Genomic DNA, 25,901 nt, shown 5'->3' on the forward strand with positions numbered 1-25,901 from the left:
TAATTACCCTTCTTGGTATTGAAGAAATTAGCACTGGATTTGACCGTATGTTCTCATTTTCCAAGACTTTCTTCCCGAAATAATGTCTAAAGATCTATAGTCATAATTTAAAAATTATTTTGGTATTGACTTTAATTATATAACTGTTGAAATTGGGAGTTTGCTTAATTAAAAAATGTTACTTAATATTCAACTTTTAATTAGTGTTTTTTATTGCTAAACCCTTCTTAAGTTATTGCTAAACTTTTCTTAAAATTATAAAAATATTAATTCCACAAAGAATCTTCTATTATTAATCTGAGATGTGAGTAGGAATTGTTTGAGGATAATAAGTTATTTTTCAAAGTTTTCTGCACTCCGTAAATAGTACTATCAGTGTTCCCCATTTAATAAGCATTAAAATGAGAAAAGATTTAAATGTCTTTTAAGAACTAAGTGATTGAAATTTTAGATATCATATAATCAATAAAGAAATATGTTAAATGTAAAAGAAAAAGGAACTCTTTGTTTAAGAAGAACATTATCTACTTGTGGAACTGGAAAGGCTGGATACTACTTTTAGAAGAAATAAGAAATGAACTTCATTTGTTGAATTGGGGTTATGATGTGACAGTTGTTTGATTTTGTAAACTATAATTAGAGGGCAAGCAAAGATAAATGAAAAAGACTTATTTTATACTATTTACATTGAAGTCTTTAATTATAATTTAGATTTTATAGTTTTTAGCGGTAATTTTTTTTTTTTTTTTTTGAGACGGAGTATCATTCTGTCACCTAGGCTGGAGTGCAGTGTGCGATCTCAGTTCACTGCATCCTCCGCCTCCCGGGTCCAAGGGATTCTCCTGCCTCAGTCTCTCAAGGAGCTAAGATTATAGGCGTGTGCCATGCCCAGCTAATTTTTGTATTTTTAGTAGAGATGGGGTTTCACCGTGCTGGCCAGGCCGGTCTCAAACCCCTGACCTCAGGTGATCCACCCTCCTCACCCTCCCACAGTGTTGGGACTACAGGCATGAGCCACTGCACCCAGCCTAAAGGTAATTCTTAAGTAATAATTCACTTCTAGGATTTTGTTTCCTGTGGATGTTTTAATATCCATAATTTGAGTTAGTAATTGATTTTTGCATGCTAAATAAATGTATTTCAATTAATTCATTTTCATCTCTGTGTACTCACTGCAGAGAGGCGACAAGTGCATTCCCTCTGTAAGTATAGTGAGCAATTCAGAGCACCCAGTTAAATATACTGCAATATGCAGCCAACTTTTCAGTAGGAGTCTTCTGGACAGAATTGAGAAAATATGCTTGACAAAGCATTTCTGCTGCACAGTGCTGAAATGTGGATTCTTTTTGGTATAAAGACAGTGCCTTCTCTCATGTGTCAAAAAGCAAAATAGAGTTTAGCAAACATTCGCAGTTCAGCAAACATTCACTGAATAGTGGTTATATTCAGGCTGCTGTGTAAGGTTTTAGAAAAAAATTTGAAACAGTTTTAAAATCAGGAATGTGCATTGTGGTGCCTTCCTTGGATACTTTGATTTTTTCATCATTTTATCTCTAGGAATACTGTGTGAAAATAGCTTCTGAAGATGTCTAAATGCTGGTGTTTTGGAAATTACAGGCTCTAACAGAAAAGAATAGGATTAAACAGTTTGAAAAGGGGCAGGGCTTGAAATGAGTTAAATATTGAGGTAAGTACCTTCCATTAAGCTCATAAAATCAAATTCTTTCTTGTAGAAATAAAGAACTTAAGAGCCACTTAAACCTATTTTCTGAAATTTAATGTCTGTTTGTTTCAAGGGTCTGCCTAACTTTTTAACCTGAGTTAAGAAAATAATGACTAATTAAGTCATTTGTTGCAAGTCTTCATCTTTTTTCTTGATGCTTAAAGGAATTTTTTCTTATCCTTTAGCTGACATAGCATTTGATAGTTGGGTGGGAATCTTGTAGTGTTTGCTTCTTTTTTATTTTAAAGTAGTTGTTACATTAAACTAGTTGTTATGGTGGTATTTAATAATTTCAGCAAGGAGATATACAGGTTGAATATCTCTTTGGAATACTTGCATTATACTTAACCGGTTGAGCATCCCTAATCAAAAATCTGAAATCCATAATGCTCCAATGAGCATTCTTGTGAGTATCATGTTGGTGCTCAAGAGTTTCAGATTTTGGAGCATTTCGGAGTTGGGATTCTTGGATTTGGGATGCTCCACCTATATAAGAAAATACTATACATTTGCATAGAGCATTACTCTTTATATATAATGCTTATATATATTAATAACATCTCATTTGGATCTTAAAACAGCTCTATGAGAAAGCAAAGTTATGCATTGGGCGTGATGGCTCATGCCTGTAATCCCATCACTTGGGGAGGCCAAGGTGGGAGGATTGCTTGAGCTCAGGAGTTCGAGACCATCCTGGGCAACATAGTGAGGCCTCATCTTTACTAAAAATAAAAAAAAATTCGCCAGTCTTGGTGGCACAAACCTGTAGTCCCAGCTACTTGGGAGGTTGAGGCAGAAGGATTGCTTTAACGGGGTGAATCGAGGCTGCAGTGAGCTGTGCACACCAAGCCTGGTGACAGAGCGAGACTCTGTCTCTAATAATAATAATAATAATAATAATGATGTCCATGGGTTATTTTTCCTTTAAACAGTTTCTAACCTTTGTTTTGAAGCCTCTGTGCATCACTTTGTGATGCAAAAGATTTATTCGTCTCATATATGTGTACAATTTGAATACCAGAAATCCTTTATTTTGTGAATTCCATTTAGATTAACCATCAGCATGAAATTCAATGAAATCCTCTTATCAAAAAAAATATTCCTTGATGGTTGGAATGCACCTTAAAAAAAAAAAAAACCCAATATGTATTTCTTTGCCAAACTATGATCCCCATTGGCATAGTACCCTTGAGAATTGTCCAAATGTTTCAAAGTGTTGTCACTTCATTTGCTATAGTTGTTTCTTTATAACAACTATGTTTCTGAAATGATAGTTTCCAGACAAGGAATGTTGGTAATGTTTCTTTTGTCGTTACACTTTGGATAAAGTGGAAATTTGTAATAGACACAGGTAATATCTCTCTCTTTTTGCTGTTTTCATGCCATTCTCTGTCTTAGGCTAAAGATACCCTCTATTTTTAGTTTCCAAATAAGCTATGTTAGTGGGGTGAAAAAACAAGGATGCATTTCTTTGTGCCTTAAAAATACTGAAAAGTCACCTCATATGTATGGAAGGGAACAGTGTTGAGGATTTTTATTTTAAGAAAGCATGAAAGAAGAAAGGATTTAGAGTGCTCGCTGAAGTTGACTGCTCATTAGAGAAATTACTCTCCAATTTTTAGTCAAAATCTTATAGCAAATGCATTGCAACATTACACATATAGTTATGAGAAACATTTTTTGTGTATCTTTTTATTTTTTACTTAGGCAACAACTGAGTTTTTTTCTTAGCAGAGAAAGGGTCACCATTGGTACCATTGGTGTAATTTGATCTACATGGATTGTGGATCAAAAATAAATCTAAGATTTAAAACACCTGTTCCATTTGTAGTTAATTTTAGTAGCTTATAGAATAACATTTCTGTGATCTCTAGCTCTTTTGCCTATTGCATACAGTGACGAAATACTGTAGCTATTAAGTTTGCCTTGTCAAGCCGAGAGGACTAGATTTAGCACCTTCTTTACTTGGCTCAAGATCCTGATTAAAACACAAATTCTAGAGATTACATTATTCATAAGGGAATCTCCCAAAGCTGTTTTTGTGGATCTGGTCCTAATGCAAAATTTTACAAATTGTTTAAAGCTGGTGAATGGGTGTTTTTCCCCTTGGCATATAAATTTGTAACTTGTTAAAATGCTTGTAACAAGCATGCCTGATTCTGACACAAATCTAGATAACTTCACAGTTATCAAATTGTATCAAATTGTTCTCTCACAAGACTTTAAGTTGTCAAGGTCTTTTCTGAATGTGCTGTCATACTATTGAAATACTTGGAAAGTTTTGATGGTTTGAGGTTGGTATTTAAAAATAAGTTGCACAAGACATACTGTGGTCCTTGAGCTCCATGCATATCTACTGTACAAGTGAATCTGTAGCAAAGTTCTCTCTTTTCATTTCTACCAAATGTCATACAGAATATTCAAGAACTAATTAAGGAGTTTTGTTATGGTAGTACTTTGTAACCAGCGTCCTAACAGTAGTAGCAAAATAAGTTCAGACAAAGCTTTGGTGCTGATGTCTCATTACCTCAGCATTAAGAAACCCCGAGAAATGTGGTGGCACAAATTAAGGCATGAAACCACAATTCAGTACATGCAGCTTGCCACTGCTTACTCACTGTTCCACAATTTGCTAGTGCTTATGACTAATTAGCTGTTCACTTTAGAGTTTTAAGTAATTGGTCAGAGGCTTATACCTGATTAGGATATGTATATGGACAAGCTGGGCTGTCATGGTTTAATCTGGGCTCACAGTGGTTTACATTCTAAACAAATATGAATAAATTGCACCTCAGAGCCACTCCCACCTCTGTTCAACAGGATTTAGATGATAGGACTTGGACTAGAACCTTGGAATAACCATCTAGCATATAAGCTACATAAGAGCATTGCCTTTTTTTCTGTACTGCATCTCCTGTGCCTCACACAGTGGGTGGCCTGTAGTAGGTGCTCAATACATATGTGTTGAAGGTTTGAGTAAAAGAATACTTATGTCAGGGAAGGAAATAATTCAGTATATGAGTTAGGAAAGCAGAGGAAAATCTAAATGAGAGTGTTTTAAGAAGACAGTCAAACTTTGCAGTGTATGCAAAGGGGACGAGAGCTGAGAAAGATGACTAATGACTTCTGAGAGCACCTTTAGTAGAGTGATGGAGGTTTTGGGTGAATAAGAGAGTAAGTTTAGGTGAGTAGAGACTACTGTTTTCAAGGAAGTTGAACTGTAAAGGGAAGGAGAGAGATGACTTTTTGATGGGGAGTAGGTTATATTTATATATAGGACCCTTCAAGTAAGTAAATGTGAAAATTTTAAAGGAAAGGAGATAATCACAGGTTATATTTTTGAATGCTAGAAGTACTTTCAGTGAAGGTTTCTGAGTTCATTTGTTTTCTCTTGGCTCTGTTTAATACTATTAGCAGACTCACAGGTTTAAATAATATCGTATGCAATAGAAATAACATATTTAAGATGTTTACATGTCAAGCTTTGGGCTTTTATTGATTTCCCAGTAGTGTAGCTTTTGTATTTTTATTTTAAGAAAACAATAATAAATCTTAGACCTTGGCCACTTTAAGACACAATATTAACTTTTTTAATGTGGTAATTGTATTTTCTTTGTAATTTCTCTATACTCTGCATTTAAGTGTAGAGTGATTACATATATTATAGGCCTTACTTGGTCCTTTAAAAACTGCTAGTCTTCATTATTTTTTATAATTACAGAAAAGGATTCAATTTTAAGAATTTTGAAGGTTAGTGAAGCTGACTTAGCTTAGTTGGTAGACTGAGAGGCTTCATGGATTTAAAACATTTTTTTTCCAACCCAGAAAACATTCTATTAATATCTTAGTGTTTTAGATTTGGTTAAGAAAGGGGGTGGAGATGATACAGAGAGTGGTCCCTATGGAGTGGTGAGGATCAAAGAGGGATGAGAAATGGAAGTGGCTTGCCAAGAGAGGGAAGAGACAGATTTAAGATGAGGGAAAAGTTGTTACATATATTGTCAAGAATTCTTTGTGAAAGGAACAACCAAAAGTTTGGTAGCTGGATGGAAAGGGAGAACGTGGAGACGTTTTTGTGATGGACATTGCTGTTTCTAATGGCAATTTTTGAGCATGTTTTCTCGGAAGAAAGAGCCAGTAGAGAAAGAAGTGGAAGATAGGAGAGAGGGGATAACGGATGGCACATGACTTCTGAAAGATTATGGGGAGTGGGTGGAGATAAGAGCCAGGTGAAGTTACCAGTCTTAGGCTAGAGAAGAGATACGTAAGTCTCCTGTGGATACAGGAAAGAAGAAAATGACTGGAATAATAAGTTGCTTATGTTTATTTGTTTGTGGAGGGGACTGAGATCAAAGGGAAGAGAAGCCTGCTGGCCTATTTATTCTCTCTGGAATCAGAAGTAAAGTCACCTGAGGTAAAGTGGCTGGGTAAGGAGTCTGAAGTAAGTGGCGAATAGGAGATTTTCAGGCACTATTGTTATATGATAGCATCATAGAGTTGTCTTATTTTCCCAAGAAGCCCACGTTGAGTAGAGTATAGGAACAAAGAAGGCAGACTGGTTAGATTAACCTAATGTTGGGAATTTGCAGCTTTCTGAATGTGACAGAAAGAGCAAGGAGTGAAGAAGTCAAAGGTGTTGTCAAGAATGTGCTCTAAGTTTTGGGCCATGGAATCAAGACTGAGGACATAAAGTGAAGCCACATGAAGACTTTTCTAACGAACCCATGCCACCCTTCCATCCTTACCTTTGTCTCCATCCACGGGGAGTGTGGGGAGGATACTTACTCCCTCAAATTAATTATTTTCTCCACTCAAAAATTGAGCCACATGTTTTTATATCTTTTAAGTTACTTCCAAGTTTATCATACTGTAAACCTTTAAAATACAGTTTGTTGTCAGCTATACGTTGAACTTGTTTCGCCTGTTTATACTTCCAGTATTCAGTATTGGAGAACTAAAATGAAACAGATTAAAGTAGTACATGTGCCACATTGTTTCCTACTTAATGATTCTGTAAAGTATCCTTTCTTAAGTAGCAGTTACTTAATATGCTAAGCAAAGAAGTAATATGTTTGAGAACATGCAGTATTTCGTTTTCTGTTCTTGCTTTAGTTTGCTAGGGATAATGGCCTCCAGAGATGACACAAACAAATGGAAAAACATTCCATCCTCGTGGATAGGAAGAATCAATATTGTTAAAATGGCCATACTGCCCAAAGCAATTTGTAGATTCAGTGCTATTCTCGTTACACTGCCATTGACATTCTTGACAAAACTAGAGAAAACTATTTTAAAATTCGTATGGAACCGAAAAAGAGCCTGAATAGCCTAGGCAATCCTAAGCCAAAAGAACAAAACTGGAGGCATCACGCTACCTGACTTCAAACTACACTACAGGGCTACAGTAACCAAAACAGCATGATACTGGTACAAGACCAGACACATAGACCAATGGAACAGAACAGAGAACCCAGAAATAAGACTGCACACCTACGACTATCTGATCTTCAATAAACCTGACATAAGCAATGGGGAAAGGATTCCCTATCTAATAAATGTTGCTGGGATAACTGGATAGCCAATATGCAGAAAATTGAAACTGGATCCCTTCTTTACACTGTATACAAAAATCAACTCAAGATGGAAACCTAAAAACTATGAAAACCCCATAATAAAACCCAGGGAATACTATTCAAAATTATATTTTCAGTATAATTGAGTTTATTATAAATATATATGTCTATATGTAAATGTATGTCTATATATGTCTATAAATACACACATATGACAAACTGAGAAGTAATTCACAAAAAGTGATTATCTCATGGTAATGGAATTGTGGTTGGTTTTTAATTTTTTTAATGCATTGGCAAAATTCTTTAAAATGATTATGATTAAAAAGTCATTTTAAGAAAGTAAGCTATTGTTCAGTAATAATAACAAAATAAATAGTATTCATGGATTCTGTTTATTAAAGAATTATGTAGCCAAGCATTGCACTGAATGTTTTGTGTTCAGAAACTTATTTAAGCATTAACTGACCCTGTAAGATAAGCATTGTGGTGCTTTTTCCTTTTGTAAGGTCACATGGCTGTTGAAGGGCCAAAATTGAAACCCGGATCTGACACTAAAGCTCAAATTTATGAATTTTTATAATACATTAAAGAGTTGATTTTTTTAAATTGTGGTAAAATATACATAATGTAAAAAGTTTACCATCTTGACCATTTTTCAGTGTACATTAGTATTGAGTACATTTACATTGTTGTGCATATAATCTCTAGAATGCTTTTCATCTTGCAGAACTGAAACTTTGTATCTATTAAAGAGCTCCTCATTCTCCCCTCCCTCTGCCCTGGTAACCGCTATTCTACTTTCTGTCTCTATAAATTTAACTACTCTAGGTACCTCATATAAGTGGCATTTTATAGTATTTGTCTTTTTGGGATGGATTTATTTCACTTACCGTAATGTTGTCAAGGTTCATCTATGTCGTAGCATGTGTCAGAATTTCCTCCCTTTTTAGGCTGAATAATAGTCCATTATATATTATATATATAAAATATATATTCTATAATATGTAGTTAACTTATTAATTACATATAAATTAATAAACATATAATATGATAAATATATAATATTTATTAATTACATATATCTATACATACAGTACACCCCTCCCTTTTTGTTTATTCATTCATCCCTCAGTGAATGGACACTCGGGTTGCGTTCACCTTTGGGCTACTGTGAATAATGCTTCTGTGAACATGTGTATACAAAAGTCTCTTTCAGACTCTGCCTTCATTCAGTTCTTTCAGACATTTCAGGATATGGAATTGCTGAATTGTATGAGACATTTATTTTTAATTCTTTGTGGAACTGTCGTACTGTTTTCCATAGTGGCTGCATCATTTTGCATTTCCACTAACTGTACACAAGGGTTCACATCTTTGTCAACCTATGTTTTTTGAAAGTAGTAGTCATCCTCATGAGTGTGACGGGTTCTTTGGTTTGGTTTTATTTTGTGTTTTTTTTTTGTTTGTTTGCTTTTTGAGACAAGGTCTTGTTCTGTAGCCTGTTTTTTGAGACAGGGTCTCGTTCTGTAGCCCAGGCTGGAGTGCAGTGGTATGATCTTGGCCTTATTGCAGCCTCTGCCTCCTGAGCTCAATTGATGCTCCTGCCTCAGCCTCTTGAGTAGCTGGGACTACAGCCACATACCACTACAACTTGTTAATTTTTGTACTTTTTGTGGAAATGGGTTTTTTCCATGTTGCCCAGGCTGGTCTCAAACTCCTGGACTCAAGCCATACAACCAGAAGTGCTGGGATTACAGGTATAAGCTACTGCCCCTGGCCTGGTTTGGGTTTGGTTTTTGAGTGAGGTTTCAATAGACTTGGTCTTTACATTCTTTCAGACCTCTTGAAGAATAAATAATTAATAAACAAATAATATATATGTATCATACACTTAACCAGTTGAACTACTGATACTTATGTTCAAAATGAAGATAATTATAATAACCAAAAAGTTGAAACAACTCAAAAGCCTATTATATGGTGGATCGATAAGTAAAATATGGTATATTCATGTACAATGGACTATTATTTGGCAATGAAAGGCATGTACTGATACATGCTACATTATGGATAGATGTTGAAATGTTATGCTAAATGAAGCCAGGCATAAAGGCCACACATTATATGATTCCAGTTATATGAAATATCCAGAATTGGTAAATACGTAGAGACAGAAAGTAAATCAGTGGTTGGCAAAGACGGGTCAGGGTAGGAGGTGCTGGTGGGGAGGAATGGCGAGTGACTGCTAATGGGTATGGGGTTTCTTCAAGTGCCGAAAGATACTTGTTAAAAAAAAAAAAAAAAAGAGATGAACTAAGTCTTGTTTCTTGTTTTCATGCCCTGTTTGGCGAGAGTGTGTGTACATTTGTTTTTGTTTTTTTTTTTGAGACAGAGTCTCGCTGTCGCCCAGGCTGGAGTGCAGTGGCGCGATCTCGGCTCACTGCAGGCTCCGCCCCCCGGGGTTCACGCCATTCTCCTGCCTCAGCCTCCTGAGTAGCTGGGACTACAGGCGCCCGCCACCACGCCCGGCTAATTTTTTGTATTTTTAGTAGAGACGGGGTTTCACTGTGTTAGCCAGGATGGTCTCGATCTCCTGACCTCGTGATCTGCCCGCCTCGGCCTCCCAAAGTGCTGGGATTACAGGCGTGAGCCACCGCGCCCGGCCATGTGTGTACATTTAAACAGTTTTCATAAATTTTGAAATGATGGGGAAAATAAATTTTTAGAACATGGTTGGGAGGAAAACCGAATTTAGAAAAATGTCAGTATATAGTCATTTTTTCCTAGTGGGAGATTTCCTATAATATTTTTAATTTTAGGAACACAATATATGTAATCCAATTGCTTTTAAAAATCATAATTTTAGTATGATTCAATATGGTTTATTCAGAAAATTACAAAATTTCTAATAATGAATTTGTTAATCATAGAAGCATTTGGAAATGCATATTAAATTTGCTAGTGCTTGAAAATTCATGCTTCCTTCTCCCATACATTGTGCAAATGCTTCCATATGTTATTCACCATTTGGCTAAAGAAGAAAAATCCAATTCATTTGCTAGCTTGAGTATAAATATTAAACTAATTCCATATAAATCCAGTGACATTGTTTGCCTCGCTGTAGTTCTGAAGCAACTTGGGCTACAATGCTTAGATTAGGTGATTTTACCACACAACATCAGGTGAGGGCAAATTCTGTTATGTTTTATTTAGGTTTTGAAAATAATGCTATTGATAGATCATGACAGGAACCTGTAGTATTATACCAACACGTGTTAATAGTTTCAAAGTCACAGAGTCAGGAGGTGAGTTTCTCCTTCCTTCCAACTTCAGAACCATTGGATTTGGTCTGTCCTGAACTTTCTGAGCAAAGGAGATAATTTTGCTTATTTTTTATACTATCTAGAATAAATGGACAAAGCCTGTACTTTTCTGTTTTAAAACCTTGTCTGGATGTCCAGTGTAACTGTACCAATATTTAATTGGTAAGGTCAGTGAGAAGCTGCTGGTAATCAAAGAAGACTGAACGAAACACAGCCCACCCACTCATATACCACACCGGACATGGATTTTGCTTTTGTATGTTAGAATTGTATTACTTGTTTAAAAGTAGAGACTTGGTTTAGGGGAAGAGGAATTATATTTGAGAGCTAAATGCTACAGAATTCTTATCTCTGATTGATCCTTCTATGAATTATTTACCTTAACAATTTTCAGCTCTTTACTACCTTTATAAGCACATTTATATTGTTGAAGGTCTAGTAACTGTACTTTTGGATGCCTTGTTCAGAAAATAATGTTACTTTTAATTATTTAGGCTTGTAAGAAGTATCTTTTACTACTTAAGGTGTAGCATTTTCTGGTCTTCAAAGGAGCGCTTGCTCATGGTTGTACTGCTGGAGAGCACATTTGTGGTTCCCTGGGGACAGCATCAAAGACTCCAACAGCAGCTGTATCAACAGAGATGTGCTTGTACATTATTGTGATTTAAAAAGTACTTTGAGGATTGGGCATTTTGCAACAAAATACAAGCTGGTTCTCTGGAATAGTAAGGGATTTGGCAAAGTTACTTCAAAAAGAAAAGGATTTTGCACTAAAAAGTGAACAATTCTAATTCTTCATCTAGTAAAATAGTTTCATCCCAGTAAGTAGTGTTTTTAGTCCCTCATTATTTGATACATTTGACCATTGAAATATATGGTATTTATTCACCAAAGATGCCATTACATTTTCTTTGTTTCATGGTTACTAACAGTCTGCCTTATACATTTTGGCCAGAAGAGAATAGATAAACCCCAGTTTTTATCAGCTATAGACCTGAACTGTCTCTCAACAGTAGACTTGAAATCTTTTTCTCTACCTCTCCCTTCCAACACTTTGGTGACCATATAGCAAAAGAACTAAATGTTTCTTGTGTGCTTACTAGTTATCTTCTGTTCATATGAATTTGTAGTAGCTTTGTCAAGGAACCTTTCAAATTCGATGACTACTTTTCTGTTGAGTATGATCCTAAGTGATTACATTTTCATTTAATTCCTCTTTAGGAGAGCAACACTTTATGAAATTTATACATTTAAATTAATATTCTTAGATGCCTATCAGTGGGGAGGTTTTCGTTGTCTTAGTGAAAAAAATGAAGAGTGGGAGTAATTTATTTTCTTCAGAACCACAAAACTGGGACAAAAATCCTGATTTCCTGATCCTAGTGAGATGACCTGCCTTTTAGGTTGCTTCAAAGAATGTTACAAATTGTCCAGGTTATGAAGCTTTTAAAATTTTGTACAGATTTTTAATGTATGCTGAAATTATAAACAATGACTGAAACCTCAGTTTTTGAAAATTCTGAAGGAATTGATTGTTTTGGTTTTTTTTTTTTTTTTTTTTTTTTGAGATGGAGTCTCGCTCTGTCACCCAGGCTGGAGTGCAGTAGCACAATCTTGGCCCACTGCAACCTCTGCCTCCCAGGTTCAAGCAATTGTCTGCCTCAGCCTGCCAAGTAGCTGGGATTACAGGCACCTGCCACCACACCCAGCTAATTTTTTGTGTTTTTAGTAGAGACAGGGTTTCACCATCTTGGCCAGGCTGGTCTTGAACTCCTGACCTTGTGATCCACCCACCTTGGCCTCCCAAAGTGCTGGGATTACAGGCGTGAGCCACTGCGCCCAGCCGGAGTTGATAATTTAACTGGTTATTTTCTGGCTAGAAAACAATGTATACTTTTGTAAAAGTATCCTTTTAATTATTTTTACCTTATACAAATGAAATGAAATTAATGCTTTTCTCCTTAAACATCGTAGACTGAACAAAACTGCTTGGTAATTTACTTGATGATGTGATATTATTCTTTTGCTTTAATATACCAATAGATCCTTTTTTCCCTCTAACATTTATTTAATACTTACTGTAGGCTAGGCACTGCTCTAGGCATGATATTGATATAGTAATTTACTAAATAGTCTCAGGCTGCAGTGTTTTGAATTCTTGGCTGAATTGAGCATAATGTTAAGAACACGAATTCAGGAACCAGACTGTTAAAATTTGAATCCTGGCTCTACTGCTGATATGACATGTGACCATAATATGACATGTGACCCTATACCATCATACTGGTAAACACCTAAAAGAATAGTAACTTTTTAATACCAATAAAGTTATTTCTTCAGTTGTCCCCTAAATGTCTATAACCCTTCTTTGCCTCCATTTTTGCATCTGTACGTGGGGTCAGTGATGTAACCTACCTCATAGGGATTGTTATGAGGATTAAAAAGAACACATAAAATGTTGAAATAGTGCCCCACACATAGTTGCTATGTAAAGTGCCCGACACATAGTTGCTATGTAAAGTCATTACCACCACCGGGAATACTGTTATTACAATGACTTCACAGTGCTGTCAGCCAGCTTGCCCCATCTCCTCTTTAAATTTCTCTAATCTAGGAAAAGACAACCAAAATAAGGGTAAAATAAGAGTTAAGTTGACTGTATGAAGCCTGAGATTTCCCACCAAGAAAACATGCTGTGTATGTCTTGGCATTACATTTTGGTTGCTGAGAACTTTTGTTTCTTAGACAAGCCTTTAATAGGCCATGCTTATAAATGAATCTTGAATAAGAAAAAGTATGAGGTAAAGTTTATTTTAATAAATAGGACTTGTTTTTTAGGGAAAAAGATCTTGAAGAAGCTCTGGAAGCAGGAGGTTGTGATCTTGAAACTTTGAGAAATATAATTCAAGGAAGACCACTGCCTGCTGATCTGAGGGCCAAAGTTTGGAAGGTAACTAGAAACTAAAATGAATAAAATGTAATCACTGAAGAATAATATTTTTAAAAGTTTGTTGCTTCAGCTGTCTTAGTTGCAGAAAACTTTATTATCTTATGAGCATGCCACATCTAGATTCATCAAACAGCAGCTTATTAAAATGTGTGTTTCTGTAGTGTTTGGTATATTTAACAATAATGGCTTAGATTTTGGAATGTAATATATGCTTTTGTAGCCATTAGAAATGGTGTTTATGGGGCCAGGCGCAATGGCTCATGCCTGTAATCCCAACAGTTTGGGAGCTTGAGGCAGGCGGATCACCTGAGGTCAGGAGTTCAAGACCCGCCTGGCCAACATGGTGAAACCCCATCTCTACCAAGAGGCTGAGGCAAGAGAATCGCTTGAACCCAGGAGGCGAGGCTACAGTGAGCCGAGATAGCGCCACTGCACTCCAGCCTGAGTGACAAAGTGAGACTCCATCTCAAAAACAAACAAACAAAAAGAAGTGGTGTTTATGAAAATTGTTTCTTGAAACAAGATACAATCAGTGAGTAAAATAGGATGTATATTTGCAGATACAGAATGATCATAGCAATGTTAAAAAAAAAAAAGGAAGTATGCCTCTGGCTGTTGGGTTATAGGAGATTTTCCCTTTGTTTTCCTCTATTCAACTATTCTCCAGTGAGTGTGTATTATTATTTTTTAAAATTTTGAATTAAGGTATTGTTATGATTACAAAAGAAATACATATATTTGTGGAAATATATACAGCATAACAACCACAAAGGATAAAATAAAAATCTGTTACCTACCACCTATTGGTAAAACAGATAAGGTCTTGGTGCTTACCTTTTTACCTTTTTGCCCTACACACATATGTAACAGAAATGGAATTAAAACTGTACACAGCATTCTGAACATTTTATTATAGAAGTTTAAGCACATGCAAAAATGTAGAACTTGTATAATGAACTCCCATGTGCCCATAACCCAGCTTTCACTGGTATCAACATTTAGCCAATGTTGTTTGATTAGTATCCTCATCCTTTCCTCCCCACCCGACTCACTGGATTGTTTTAAAGCAAATTCTTGCTAGCATACTAAAAGTCTGAAACATTTAAAAGAATGGTAATTCCTGGCTGGGTGCAATGGCTCACACCTGTAATCCCAGCACTTTGGGAGGCTGAGGCAGGTGGATCACCTGAGGTTAGGAGTTTGAGACCAGCCTGGCCAACATGGTGAATCCCCATCTCTACTAAAAATACAAAAATTAGCTGGGCATGGTGGTAGGTGCCTGTAGTATCAGCTACTTGGGAGGCTGAGGCAGGAGAATCACTTGAACCCAGGAGGCGGAGAGGTTGCATTGAGCCAAGATCGTGCCACTATGCTCCAGCCTGAGCAACAGAGCGAGACTTAGTCTCAAAAAAAAAAAAAAAAAAAAAGACTGGTAATTCCTTAATATCATAAAATAATTTCTCCAGTTGTCTCATACATGTGTTTTTATGGGTGATTTGTTTAAATTTGAATTCTAGTAGGCCTACCTGTTGCATTTGGATGTCACTTAAGATTCTTTAAATCAATAAAGTTTATTTTACATTTAAAAAAAAAACTTTACAAAACAGCAAAAACATTTTCTCAATTTATTAAGTATACTTCTGTATGATTTTAAAATGTACATGTCACAGATGTACTTTTTCTTTGCCAGTACATTCTGTTGTTTTTACATTAAAAAACACAAAAATTGATTGTGTAAATTTACATATCTAAATATATAAATATTTTGGGTAGTTTATTGTATTCACTAAATCAACATGAAGAAATATCTAATGTAGGAGGATTTAAAATAATTCTGCTGGTTGTGACATGACTAAATACTCAACTTTTGGTGGAGTACGGATACCTTAATCGTAACCTTTGTTATTATTTTTAAATTCAGGCCTTTAATTATTACAGCATATTTTCCAAAAATGAGGAATAACATATGAAGCTAGTCACTTTTTAAATCTTTCTTCCAGATTGCTCTGAATGTTGCAGGAAAAGGTGATAGTTTGGCATCATGGGATGGTATTTTAGACTTGCCAGAACAGAACACTATTCACAAAGATTGCCTGCAGTTTATTGGTAAGCTTAATAATCACTTTCAAGCAGAGTTAAATTTTGGAAATAATTTTTGGTTTGAGGAATCACTCTTCAGAATAATCTACTTATAATTTCAGAATTTGAAAAAGGCTTGTAAATAGCTTTAGAACTTTTCTTTGGAAATTCTTATGAAATATTGTCTATTAATTTTAAGGGAGCCTAGTTTTGACTGGGTGCAGTGACTCACGCCTGAATCCCAGCACTTTGGGAGGCTGAGGCAGACAGATCACTTGAGGTCAAGAGTTCGAGACCAGCCTGGCCAACATGGCAAAATCCTGTCTCTACTAAAAAATACAAAAATTAGCTAGGTGTGGTGGTGGGCGCCTGTAGTCCCAGCTATTTGGGAGGCTGAGGCAGGAGATTGCTTGAACACAGGAGGCTGTGCACTCCAGCCTGGGCACAGAGTGAGACTCTATCTCAAAGAAACAAAAAAGATAACCTAGTTTTTACTGTTTCTTTTGCATTATATGTTAGATTTTTCATGTACATTTATGGGTTTGTTGTAGTCTTAAATTTGATTTTTGTATAATTAAAGATCTGTATGATTGTATGCAGCCCTCAAAGGGGAGCTTTGTTCCAAAAATTTATCTATAAATCATAGTTTGTGGACTGCTGTAGAGAAACTACTATAAATTGTGATTGAATAGGTTTCCAGTCACCCCACAACATCTATTTCAATTCACAGTGTGGATCAATTTAGTTTATACTTCTTTTAAATTCATCTCTAGTTCATTGTATTTTTGTTTCTCTTTCCATCATATCTTAGTTAAATTATTGGCTTGATAGGCCTATGTGTGGTAAGCACAGCAGAAACATTATTGCTGATGTGGACAAAAGAAAGAATTTGGTAGTGGAGAATGAATTCCTTTCCCTCTTGCCAAAGTTATAGCAACAGCTGCCCATCATGGAGTAGGTGATAATCTGTTTAGAAAACACTTTTGCTTCCCAGGAATATGGGCTATGCCTATCTTTACCTATCCCTTTAATTCAGATTGGCCATTCTTTTTTTTTTTTTTTTTTTTTTTTTTGGAGATGGAGTCTGGCTCTGTCGCCCAGGCTGGAGTGCAGTGGCTCGATGTCTGCTCACTGCAAGCTCTGCCTCCCGGGTTCACGCCATTCTCCTGCCTCAGCCTCCCGAATAGCTGGGACTACAGGCGCCCGCCACCGCGCCCGGCTAATTTTTTTGTGTTTTTAGTAGAGACAGGGTTTCACTGTGTTAGCCAGGATGGTCTCGATCTCCTGACCTCGTGATCCGCCTGCCTCGGCCTTCCAAAGTGCTGGGATTACAGGCGTGAGCCACCGCGCCCGGCCAGATTGGCCATTCTTATGTTTGACATATATATAGGTCAGGTATTACTAAGTGCTAATGTTTAGTAAATACTGAATGTATAGAAGTCTTCTGTTTCTTTCCCTTCTCTCTCAATGGACTAGGTAAGAAAACATGCTTAAGTGAAACTGTTATTCTTAATTTTCTTTAAACAACTGTCTTAAAGTTAAAAGACTGTTAGAAGGCCAGGCACAGTGGCTCATGCCTGTAATCCCAGCACTTTGGGAGGCCAAGGCAGGCAGATCACCTGAGGTCAGGAGTTCGAGACCAGCCTGGCCAACATGGTGAAACCCTGTCTCTACTAAAAGCACAAAAATTAGTTGAGTGTGGTGGTGCTTGCCTGTAATCCCGGCTACTCGGGAGGCTAAGGCAGAAGAATCGCTTGAAATCGGGAGGTGAAGGTTGCAGTGAGCCGATATCGTGCCATTGCACTCCAGCCTGGGTGACGAGCTAAACTCCGTCTCAGAACAAACAAACAAACGAAAAGGCTGTTATAAAGAGTTTTGACTGTGTGTTTTCCTTGGGTTTTGGATCTGTGAACCAATGATTGTTAAAATAAGTATAAGGGAAAATGTACTTTCATGTAGTTTCACTTTGTCTTTCTCTAAATGCACTAATGTAGTATTATATATTTGTAAACAAGTGTTATGTCCAATAACAGCCTCTAAAAGGCCCTTGATAACTTTATTTTTAACATTTATTTTCTAGACCAGCTTTCAGTGCCAGAGGAGAAGGCAGCAGAATTACTTTTGGATATTGAATCTGTAATTACCTTTTATTGTAAATCACGTAACATTAAATATAGCACATCCCTTAGCTGGATACATCTACTGAAACCATTGGTGCATCTTCAACTGCCACGCAGCGATTTATACAACTGCTTTTATGCCATAATGAATAAGTACATTCCCAGGTAAAATATGATTTAGTTATTGTAGTTTTTAAAAGCGAATACAGGTCTGGTTTGCTTTGAGCTAAAGTTGCTAGATTTACTTCGGCGGTAAAGTAAAAGGTTCAAATAATTTTGAAGGTTGTTTGATCCATAATTGTTATTTTATTTTTGTGGTTATAAACATTTTTTAAAAGATTCTTTAGTTAAAAATGTATACTTCTGAAACAGTGGTTATACTGGGGTTGGAGTTGGGGAGGGAAGTGGGGAGATCTAGGTCAAAAGGATACAAAATAGCAAATAGGTGTGATGAACAAGTTGAAAGACCTAATATACAATGTGGGGACTCTAGTTAAGAATAGTCTATTATATTGAAGAGTTTTGCTAAATAAGTAGATTATAGCTGCTTTTGCCACAGAGGGGAAAGTGGGAATGTGAGATGATAGGTGCATTATTTTGTTCCACAGTAGTAACCATTTTAGTATGTGTGTGTTTTATATAACATGTTGTATAATGCACAGAAATTTATTTTTAAAAAAGAATTTAAAAATTAAAAATTTCTAGAGTTTATATAATTCTTCCAGTTTATTTGGTGGTATCCCTATTTTAATTTATTTGCCTCTAAAATAAAAATATTACAGTGTCCAAGTGAAAAGTAAAATTTCTGGGATGCTACCTTATTGAGCTTGGAAGGAAGTCCTAGAAATATAGGCATTGAACAAGTAAATTGAAGCGTGCTGAATGTTAGAAAGGTGAAATATAGAGTGCTATGGGGATGTATAATGGGGGCGACCTAACTTACCCTGGAGGTCAGGGATGGCTTTCCCATGGTAAGCGGCATTTAAATTGAGACCAGACAGATGTGCAGGTGGTTGTGATAGGGGCTGTGGTGGGGGTCCTGGTGGTGGGCAGCACTCATGAGGCCAGAAAGAATTGTTGTAGTTCCCAGTGCAATAGATCAGATAGTTAGAATTTTAGTACCAAAAGAAACTTTAGACATAGTCTAGACTAGTGGCTTGGCTGTACAACCTTGAATGCACATTAGAACTATTGGGGGAGCTCTTAAAAATCCTAATGAGTATTTGCATACATGAGTAATTAAATCAAAATCTCTTGGTGATGGGACCTAGGCATCAGTTTGTTTAGAGCTTACTAATTAATTTTCAGTGTGTAGCCAAGGTGGAGAACCACTGATCTGGACCTTGATAGTTAACTGACTCTTATTTTTTACTTTCTATGTGATACCACACTGTATGAGGTATAAGTGTTTTGTATGGTTCTCTACCCTGGTTGCTTGTTAGAATCAACTGAGGCACTTTTTCTTTTTTTAAATAATGACTTTATTGAGATATAATTTGTATTCCATAAAATTCACCATTTTAATATGTACAATTCACTGGTTTTAATTATAGTCACAGAGTTGTACAGCCATAACCGCAACCAATTTTAGAACATTTTATCACCCCAAAAAGAAATCACCTTCCTGTTAGTAGTCAACTCTCCATTTTCCCCCAAAATGGGGGGAATGATTGGTATGATTCTGTATATAAGGAATCATACCTTATATGTTTTTGTGACTGCCTTTAATGTTTAGCATTATGTTTTCTAGGTTCATATTGTATCATATATCATATTTCATTTCTTTTTTGACAAATAATTTTTTATTATATGCATATACCACATTTTATTTACCTATTCATCAGTTGACGGATATTTGGATCGTTTTCACATTTTTACTATTATGAGTATGAAGCTGTGAACGTTCATATACAAGTTTTTGTGTAGACATGTATTTTCACTTCTGGGATATGTGCCTACAAGGGGAATTGCTGGACCATATGGTAATTATGTTTAACCTTTTCTGGAATTGCTGGATTTTTCCATAGCAGCTGCATCATATGTCCTCACCAACAGTCAGTGGAGATCCCAGCTTCTTCACATCCTCATCAACATTTGTCTTTTTGATTATAGCCCATCCTAGTGAGTGTGAAGTGATACCTCATTATGGTTGTTGACTTGCATTTCCCTAATGGCTAATGATGTTGAGCATCTTTTTATGTGTTTATTGGCAATTTGTATTTCTTCTTTGGAGAAATGACTCTTTACCCAAAGTACTTTTAAAACATACTGGTCCCTAGGGTTTGTTTTTTTTTCCAATAAATCTTTTGCACTCCTATTTTTCCACAATAAGCCTTTAGAATTTCAAATATAAGTGGACTGCAAAGAGCATAGGTATAGATATTTTTAAATCTCTCCAGGTGATTCTGATGGGCACCAGGATGGAGAACCTCTGTGCTACCTTGAAGCCATACTGCTTTATGTAAGGAAAACAGACTTAAAGATACCAGAAAACAAGGCTAAGGTCATGGCAGAGCCAAGACTTGAATTCATATTTAGGAGTCATTTTGTTGTACTAGGTCTCTCAACTGCCTATATTGTAGCACTTCTCATGGCCACCTCTTGCTCTAACAGAGCTAGCAATAGCAAGAGACAAGATGTCCCAGCTTTGCCTCTGGAGAGTGGTGGTGATGGTAGTTAGGAACAGAGGGGAAAGACTTTTGCATTATGCTTTATAACATACTGTGTTGTCGGGTTTCTCTAGTTATTGCTTCCATGACTTCCATATGGAACAGTCCTTCAGCCAGGGTCAGCATTAATAGCCCTGGAAAGAACCCTGAGCCCCACAGAATGCTGCTAGAACTCCATTTTAACATACCTCCTTTTTTTTTTTTTTTTTTTTGGAGACAGAGTCTCTCTTTGTCATCCAAGCTGGAGTGCAGTGGCACAGTCTCAGCCCACTGCAATCTCTGCCTCCTGGATTCAAGCGATTCTCATACCTCAGCCTCCTGAGTAGCTGGAATCACAGGGATGTGCCACCATACCTAGCTAATTTTTGTGTTTTTAATAGAGATGGGGTTTCACCATTGGCCAGGCTGGTCTTGAACTTCTGACCTCAAGGGATCCGCCCAACTCGACCTCCCAAAGTGTTGGGATTACAGGCGTGAGCCACCACTCCCACCCTAACGTATCATCTTCTTTTTATTATTTATTTATTCATTTAGACAGAGTCTCGCTCTGTTGCCAGGCTGGCATGCAGTGGCGTGATCTTGGCTCACTGCAACCTCTGCCTCCCAGGTTCAAGCGATTCTCCTGCTTCAGCCCCCGAGTAGCTGGAATCACAGGCGTGTGCCACGACACCCGGCTAATTTTTGTGTTTTTAGTAGAGATGGGGTTTTACCATTGGCCAAACTGGTCTCAAACTTCTGACCAAGTGATCCGCCCCCTTTGGCCTCCCAAAGTGCTGAGATTACAGGCGCAAGCCACCGCGCCCAGCCTTTTTTTCTTCTTTTTTTGAGATAGGGTCTCACTCTGTCGCCCAGACTGGAGTGGAGTGGCAGGATCTCGGCTCACTGCAACCTCCATCTCTTAAGCTCAGGCAATTCTCCTGCTTCAGCCTCCCAAGTAGCTGGGTTTACAGGTACATGCCACTATCACCAGGCTAATTTTTGTATTTTTAGTAGAGACTGGGTTTTACCACTAGCATATCTTCTTATTACAGTTTCACATATAAGATGGCAGAATCCCGTCAAGCACAGTGCCTTGTACGTGAGAGCAACTTTGCAGTATACAGTTGTTAAATGAATAGATGCTGTTGCAATTGCTGATTCCCAGACATGCCCCACTTTTTCAGAAGATGAGATCATGAACTAGGCAATTGTTTCTATAGTGTATGCCCCTACTCACTGTGTGTTCTGCCTTAGCATTCTTTTGCCTTGCATTTATGCAGTAAAGTATTAAGACTAAGGAGGAGGTAATCTTGCCAGTATGAATCTAGTTCTGTGTCTGGGCACCTGAATTGCCAACCTGGGGCCTTCTCTGTAAAACTTCCTTCCACCTGCGGTATCAAAAAGTGATAGACTGAGAGTCATACAAATCCTGACATTGACCTCACATCTTATATCTTAGAAATGATTTTTTATTATTCCCTTTAAATTACATTGTAAAACATTTTTTTTTTCTTTTTTGATAACAAGATCTTACTATGTTGTCTAGGCTGGTCTTGAAAACATGGTCTCAAGTGATCCTCCCGCCTCAGCCTCCTGAATAGCTGGGACTACATGTACATGCCACTCTGCCCTGCTTAAAACATTCCTTATTAATGCTGTCATGTTAAAACTGTGAGGCCAGGTGCAGTGACTCACACCTGTAATCCCAGCCACTTTGGGAGGCCAGGGCAAGTACATCACTTGACCCCAGGAGTTTGAGACCAGTCGAGGCAACATAGTGAGACCCTGATCCTACAAAAAAAATTTTTTTAATTAGCCAGGCATGAAGGCATGCATCTGGAGTCCCAACTACTCAGGAGGCTAAGAGGGGAGGATCACCTGAGCCCAGGGAGGTCGAGGCTGAAGTGAGCCATGATCCTGCCAGTACACACACTCCAGCCTGGGCAACAGTGAGACCCTGTCTAAAAAAAAAAAAAAAAATTAAAAATTAAAAAAAACTGTGTCATTCATTTCATTGACTTTTTTACATGAGGCCTTTTACTTCATTTTCTTTACAGCTTGCTTTTTTAGAGATGGTACCCCTACAAAAATACCACTTGTTGAAATATTGAATTAGATATGGAAGGGGGCAGTATGGCATAATGACTTAATGTCCCATTTCTGTATACAAGTCTTAGCTCCATCACTTCCTAGCTATTTTACCTTCAGTGAGCTACCTGACTTCAGTTGAGCCTCAGTTTTCTCATCTGTAAATTGGGTCTAGATTTTATAGGATTGTTTGATAAAATGTAAGATAAAATGAAATAACTTTGTAAAATGCTTATTACATTGTCTGGCACAGGGTATTTCCTCAATAAATAGTTGACTTTTATTATGATGGCCTGTGCTTTGACCTGTTTATAAGTTTTTGCTGATTCATTAGATACATTCTTGCCTCCTTCCCTTGTAATAGTAGAATGTATCTCAGCACAAAAGCTGAATGGAGTAAATTTATAGAATTGAGGAATTAGTGAAGCCTACTGGTCTAACTGAAGATTGAGTTAGCATCTTGTTAACAGTAACACCATACTTTAACCAAACTGTCTGGAAGTAACTGTGTTTGCAGTATTGCTTTTTGTTTTTAACTGCACGGGTTAAAAAGTAACTACCTCTGGCCCAGCATGGTGGCTCATGCCTGTAATCCCAGCGATTTGCGAGGCCAAGGAGGGAGGATCGCTTGAGCCCAGGAGTTCGAGACCAGCCCGGGCAACATGAAGAAACCCTGTCTCTACCAAAAATACAAAAATTGCCTGGGCATGGTGGCATGTACCTGTAGTCCCAGCTGCTTGGGAGGCTGAGGTGGGAGGGTGGTTTGAGCCCAGGACGCAAAGAGGTTGCAGTGAGCTGAGATCACACCACTGCACTCCAACCTGAGTGACAGAGCTAGACCCTGTCTTAAAAAAAAAACAAAAAAAAAACCCCCAAAAAACATGTAATTATCTCCCTATATCCAGTAAGATCTACTACCAAAAATCTGGTATCTTTTAAGAGTTTTTTTCCATGAAGTATTCTGTTTGAGTTATCACAAACATGGACACAAGAAAATGAACTAATGTGAACATAATAGTATCTAACAAATCCTCTGGGCTCGAAAGATTTTCTAAGAGTGCTGCTTATGTGGGAATTAGAAGATAAGGCTTCTGAATTTGAGATCAGGGACTGAGCGTGGAAGGAGGAAGTAACTATACTTCCTGAGGAGTGAGTCTAGTTCATGGACCACATCTGGACCTGCTCCAAGGGTTTCTCATCTCTGGGCTCAGATGCTTGGGTGCCTGGGTAGAGGGACAGTACTTTTCAGATCAAGGCTGTGAGTGGCTACTGTGACCCGTGGCAGAGGAGTCTTCTTAGAGCTGAGCAGGCTGAGATGCTTCCTGAGATGATGACTAGAAACTGTAGGAAATCCATGGCCCAAAATGCATCTGTAGGTGCTTTGTTATTATTTCTAACTTTTATTCTAGGTTTAGGGGTACGTGTGCAGGTTTGTTATATAGGTAAATTGTGTGTTACGGGGGTTTGGTGTACAGATTATTTCACCACCCAGGTAATAAGTAGAATACCTTCTTTCTACTTTTGAAGTCTCTGACAGGAAAAGATAATATTTGTTTTTAAAAAGGCTTTAGATAAAAATGTTAATGTATATGTTTGGTGCCTTTTACTGTAAAACAACATTCAGATTCAATTTTTCTATTTTGCTCTCACAATAACCCTTTGAAGTAGGACAGTTATTGAACAAGATGAGTATTTTGGCACCTTCTGGAATTTGCTCTGAGGAGTTGGTACTTGGGCCACTTCAACAGTTTTTAAGGCCATTATTTCTGAAATGTTCACCTGCCCATTTCAGACTTGTACTTTGCTAAAGGACATTCCTAATTGAGTATATAAACTGTGGAGCTAACCTGAAGCCTAGTTTCTAGAAGTTCCTCTTTTTTGGCAGAGAAGGAAGGACTCTCCAGACCTCCTTTTGGGATCCCAGCCTTATCAAAATAACCTAAATTTGTTTTCAGTGATCCCTGTAGTTCTGTCACTGAAGTGCTGCCTGGGTTCACCTGTGAGAATGTCCCTAGAGTGGCTTTAGACCTACTGTTTCTACAACTTTTGTCAAGTCAGGGACATTGAAAAAGGTATTAGCAGGAAACCTCTGCCTGCTACTGTCAGATAGGCTTCCAGTGAATACTGTGGAGGGTATAGCAGGAAGATTGGTTACTGATGTGATTATTTTTGATCTATTAATGCAAAAAAAAATTTGCTTCTCTTGTCTTCTAGGGATTGTTCCCAGAAAGGGAGACCATTTCATCTCTTCAGGTTGCTCATCCAATACCATGAGCCTGAGCTTTGTTCTTACCTTGATACAAAGAAAATTACTCCAGACTCCTATGCACTCAACTGGGTAATAAAGTGAAAGTAGGAACATTTAATGAAAAATAGATTTATATAAAGCTATAGTTAGGTGGGTTTTTTTTTCAAGGAAGAGAAAGAAAAGCCCTAATTATAGATCATTACTGTTTAAACCAAAGGGGTAAAATTACTGGCATTTCAAAATAACTTTTTTTGCTCTTCACTTGTGTTAGTTCAGATTATTTGATATGAAGTTTACTTTTATTGTTTTACATGTATGTGTAAATGTAACTATTTACAACTAATTACAAATAAATATTACAACTAATATTTACATATATGTAATAAATATGAATATATACATGTAATATATGATACATATATCAGTTCAATTGAGAACTTTGTTTAAATTGTTGGTGGTGTGTATAAGAATTGGTATACAGTCACAAGGAAAATGACTTAAGGTTATCAAATGGTTAATATAAAAGAATATAAAGTATAACTCAGTGCTCTATCATTCTGTATTTGTATTTTCAATGGGAAGTCTTACTTTAGGTCAGTGGTCCTCAAACCTTTTGGTGTCGGGACCCTTTACACTCTTAAAATTTGTTGATAATCCATATGTATTATATTGAGAAGTTGTTAAAACTAGACTAGGCGCAGTGGCTCACGGCTGTAATCCCAGCACCTTGGGAGGCTAAGGAAGGCAGATCACTTGATGTCAGAAGTTTGATACCAGTCTGGCCAACATGGCGAAACCCGTCTCTACTAAAAATACAAAAATTAGTTGGGTGTGGTGGCATGTACCTGTAACCCCAGCTACTCGGGAGGCTGAAGCAGGAGAATCACTTGAACCTGGGAGGCAGAGGTTGCAGTGAGCCGAGATCGCACCGTTGCACTCCAGCCTGGGCAACAGAGTGAGACTCTGTCTCAAAAAAAAAAAAAAAAAATTAAGGAATTTTAAATGTTTATTATTTTATTTAAAAGTAATTATAAATTTATTACATGTTGATATAAATAGCCTATTTTAAAATAAACAACTATTTTCCAAAAGAAAATTAGAGTAATGGGATTGTTTTATATTTTTGCAAATCTCATTAATGTTTGG

The 25,901-nt window shown here is 37.1% G+C and overlaps 1 protein-coding gene across 2 annotated transcripts in view; it reads left to right on the forward strand.

Annotated features, from left to right (window-relative positions):
• The window catches only part of TBC1D23 (TBC1 domain family member 23), a 64,256-nt gene that overhangs the window by 4,757 nt on the left and 33,598 nt on the right, over positions 1 to 25,901 (forward strand). For both annotated transcript variants that reach the window (XM_055259945.2, XM_055259946.2), the window contains exons 2-5: positions 13,461 to 13,572; positions 15,573 to 15,678; positions 17,732 to 17,936; positions 24,722 to 24,845. In XM_055259945.2, the coding sequence (XP_055115920.1) occupies positions 13,461 to 13,572; positions 15,573 to 15,678; positions 17,732 to 17,936; positions 24,722 to 24,845 (547 nt within the window). The remainder of the gene's footprint in view (positions 1 to 13,460; positions 13,573 to 15,572; positions 15,679 to 17,731; positions 17,937 to 24,721; positions 24,846 to 25,901) is intronic.

The sequence above is a fragment of the Symphalangus syndactylus genome, chromosome 21 (genome assembly GCF_028878055.3).
Source record: "Symphalangus syndactylus isolate Jambi chromosome 21, NHGRI_mSymSyn1-v2.1_pri, whole genome shotgun sequence".
In the NCBI taxonomy this organism is placed as follows: domain Eukaryota; kingdom Metazoa; phylum Chordata; class Mammalia; order Primates; family Hylobatidae; genus Symphalangus; species Symphalangus syndactylus.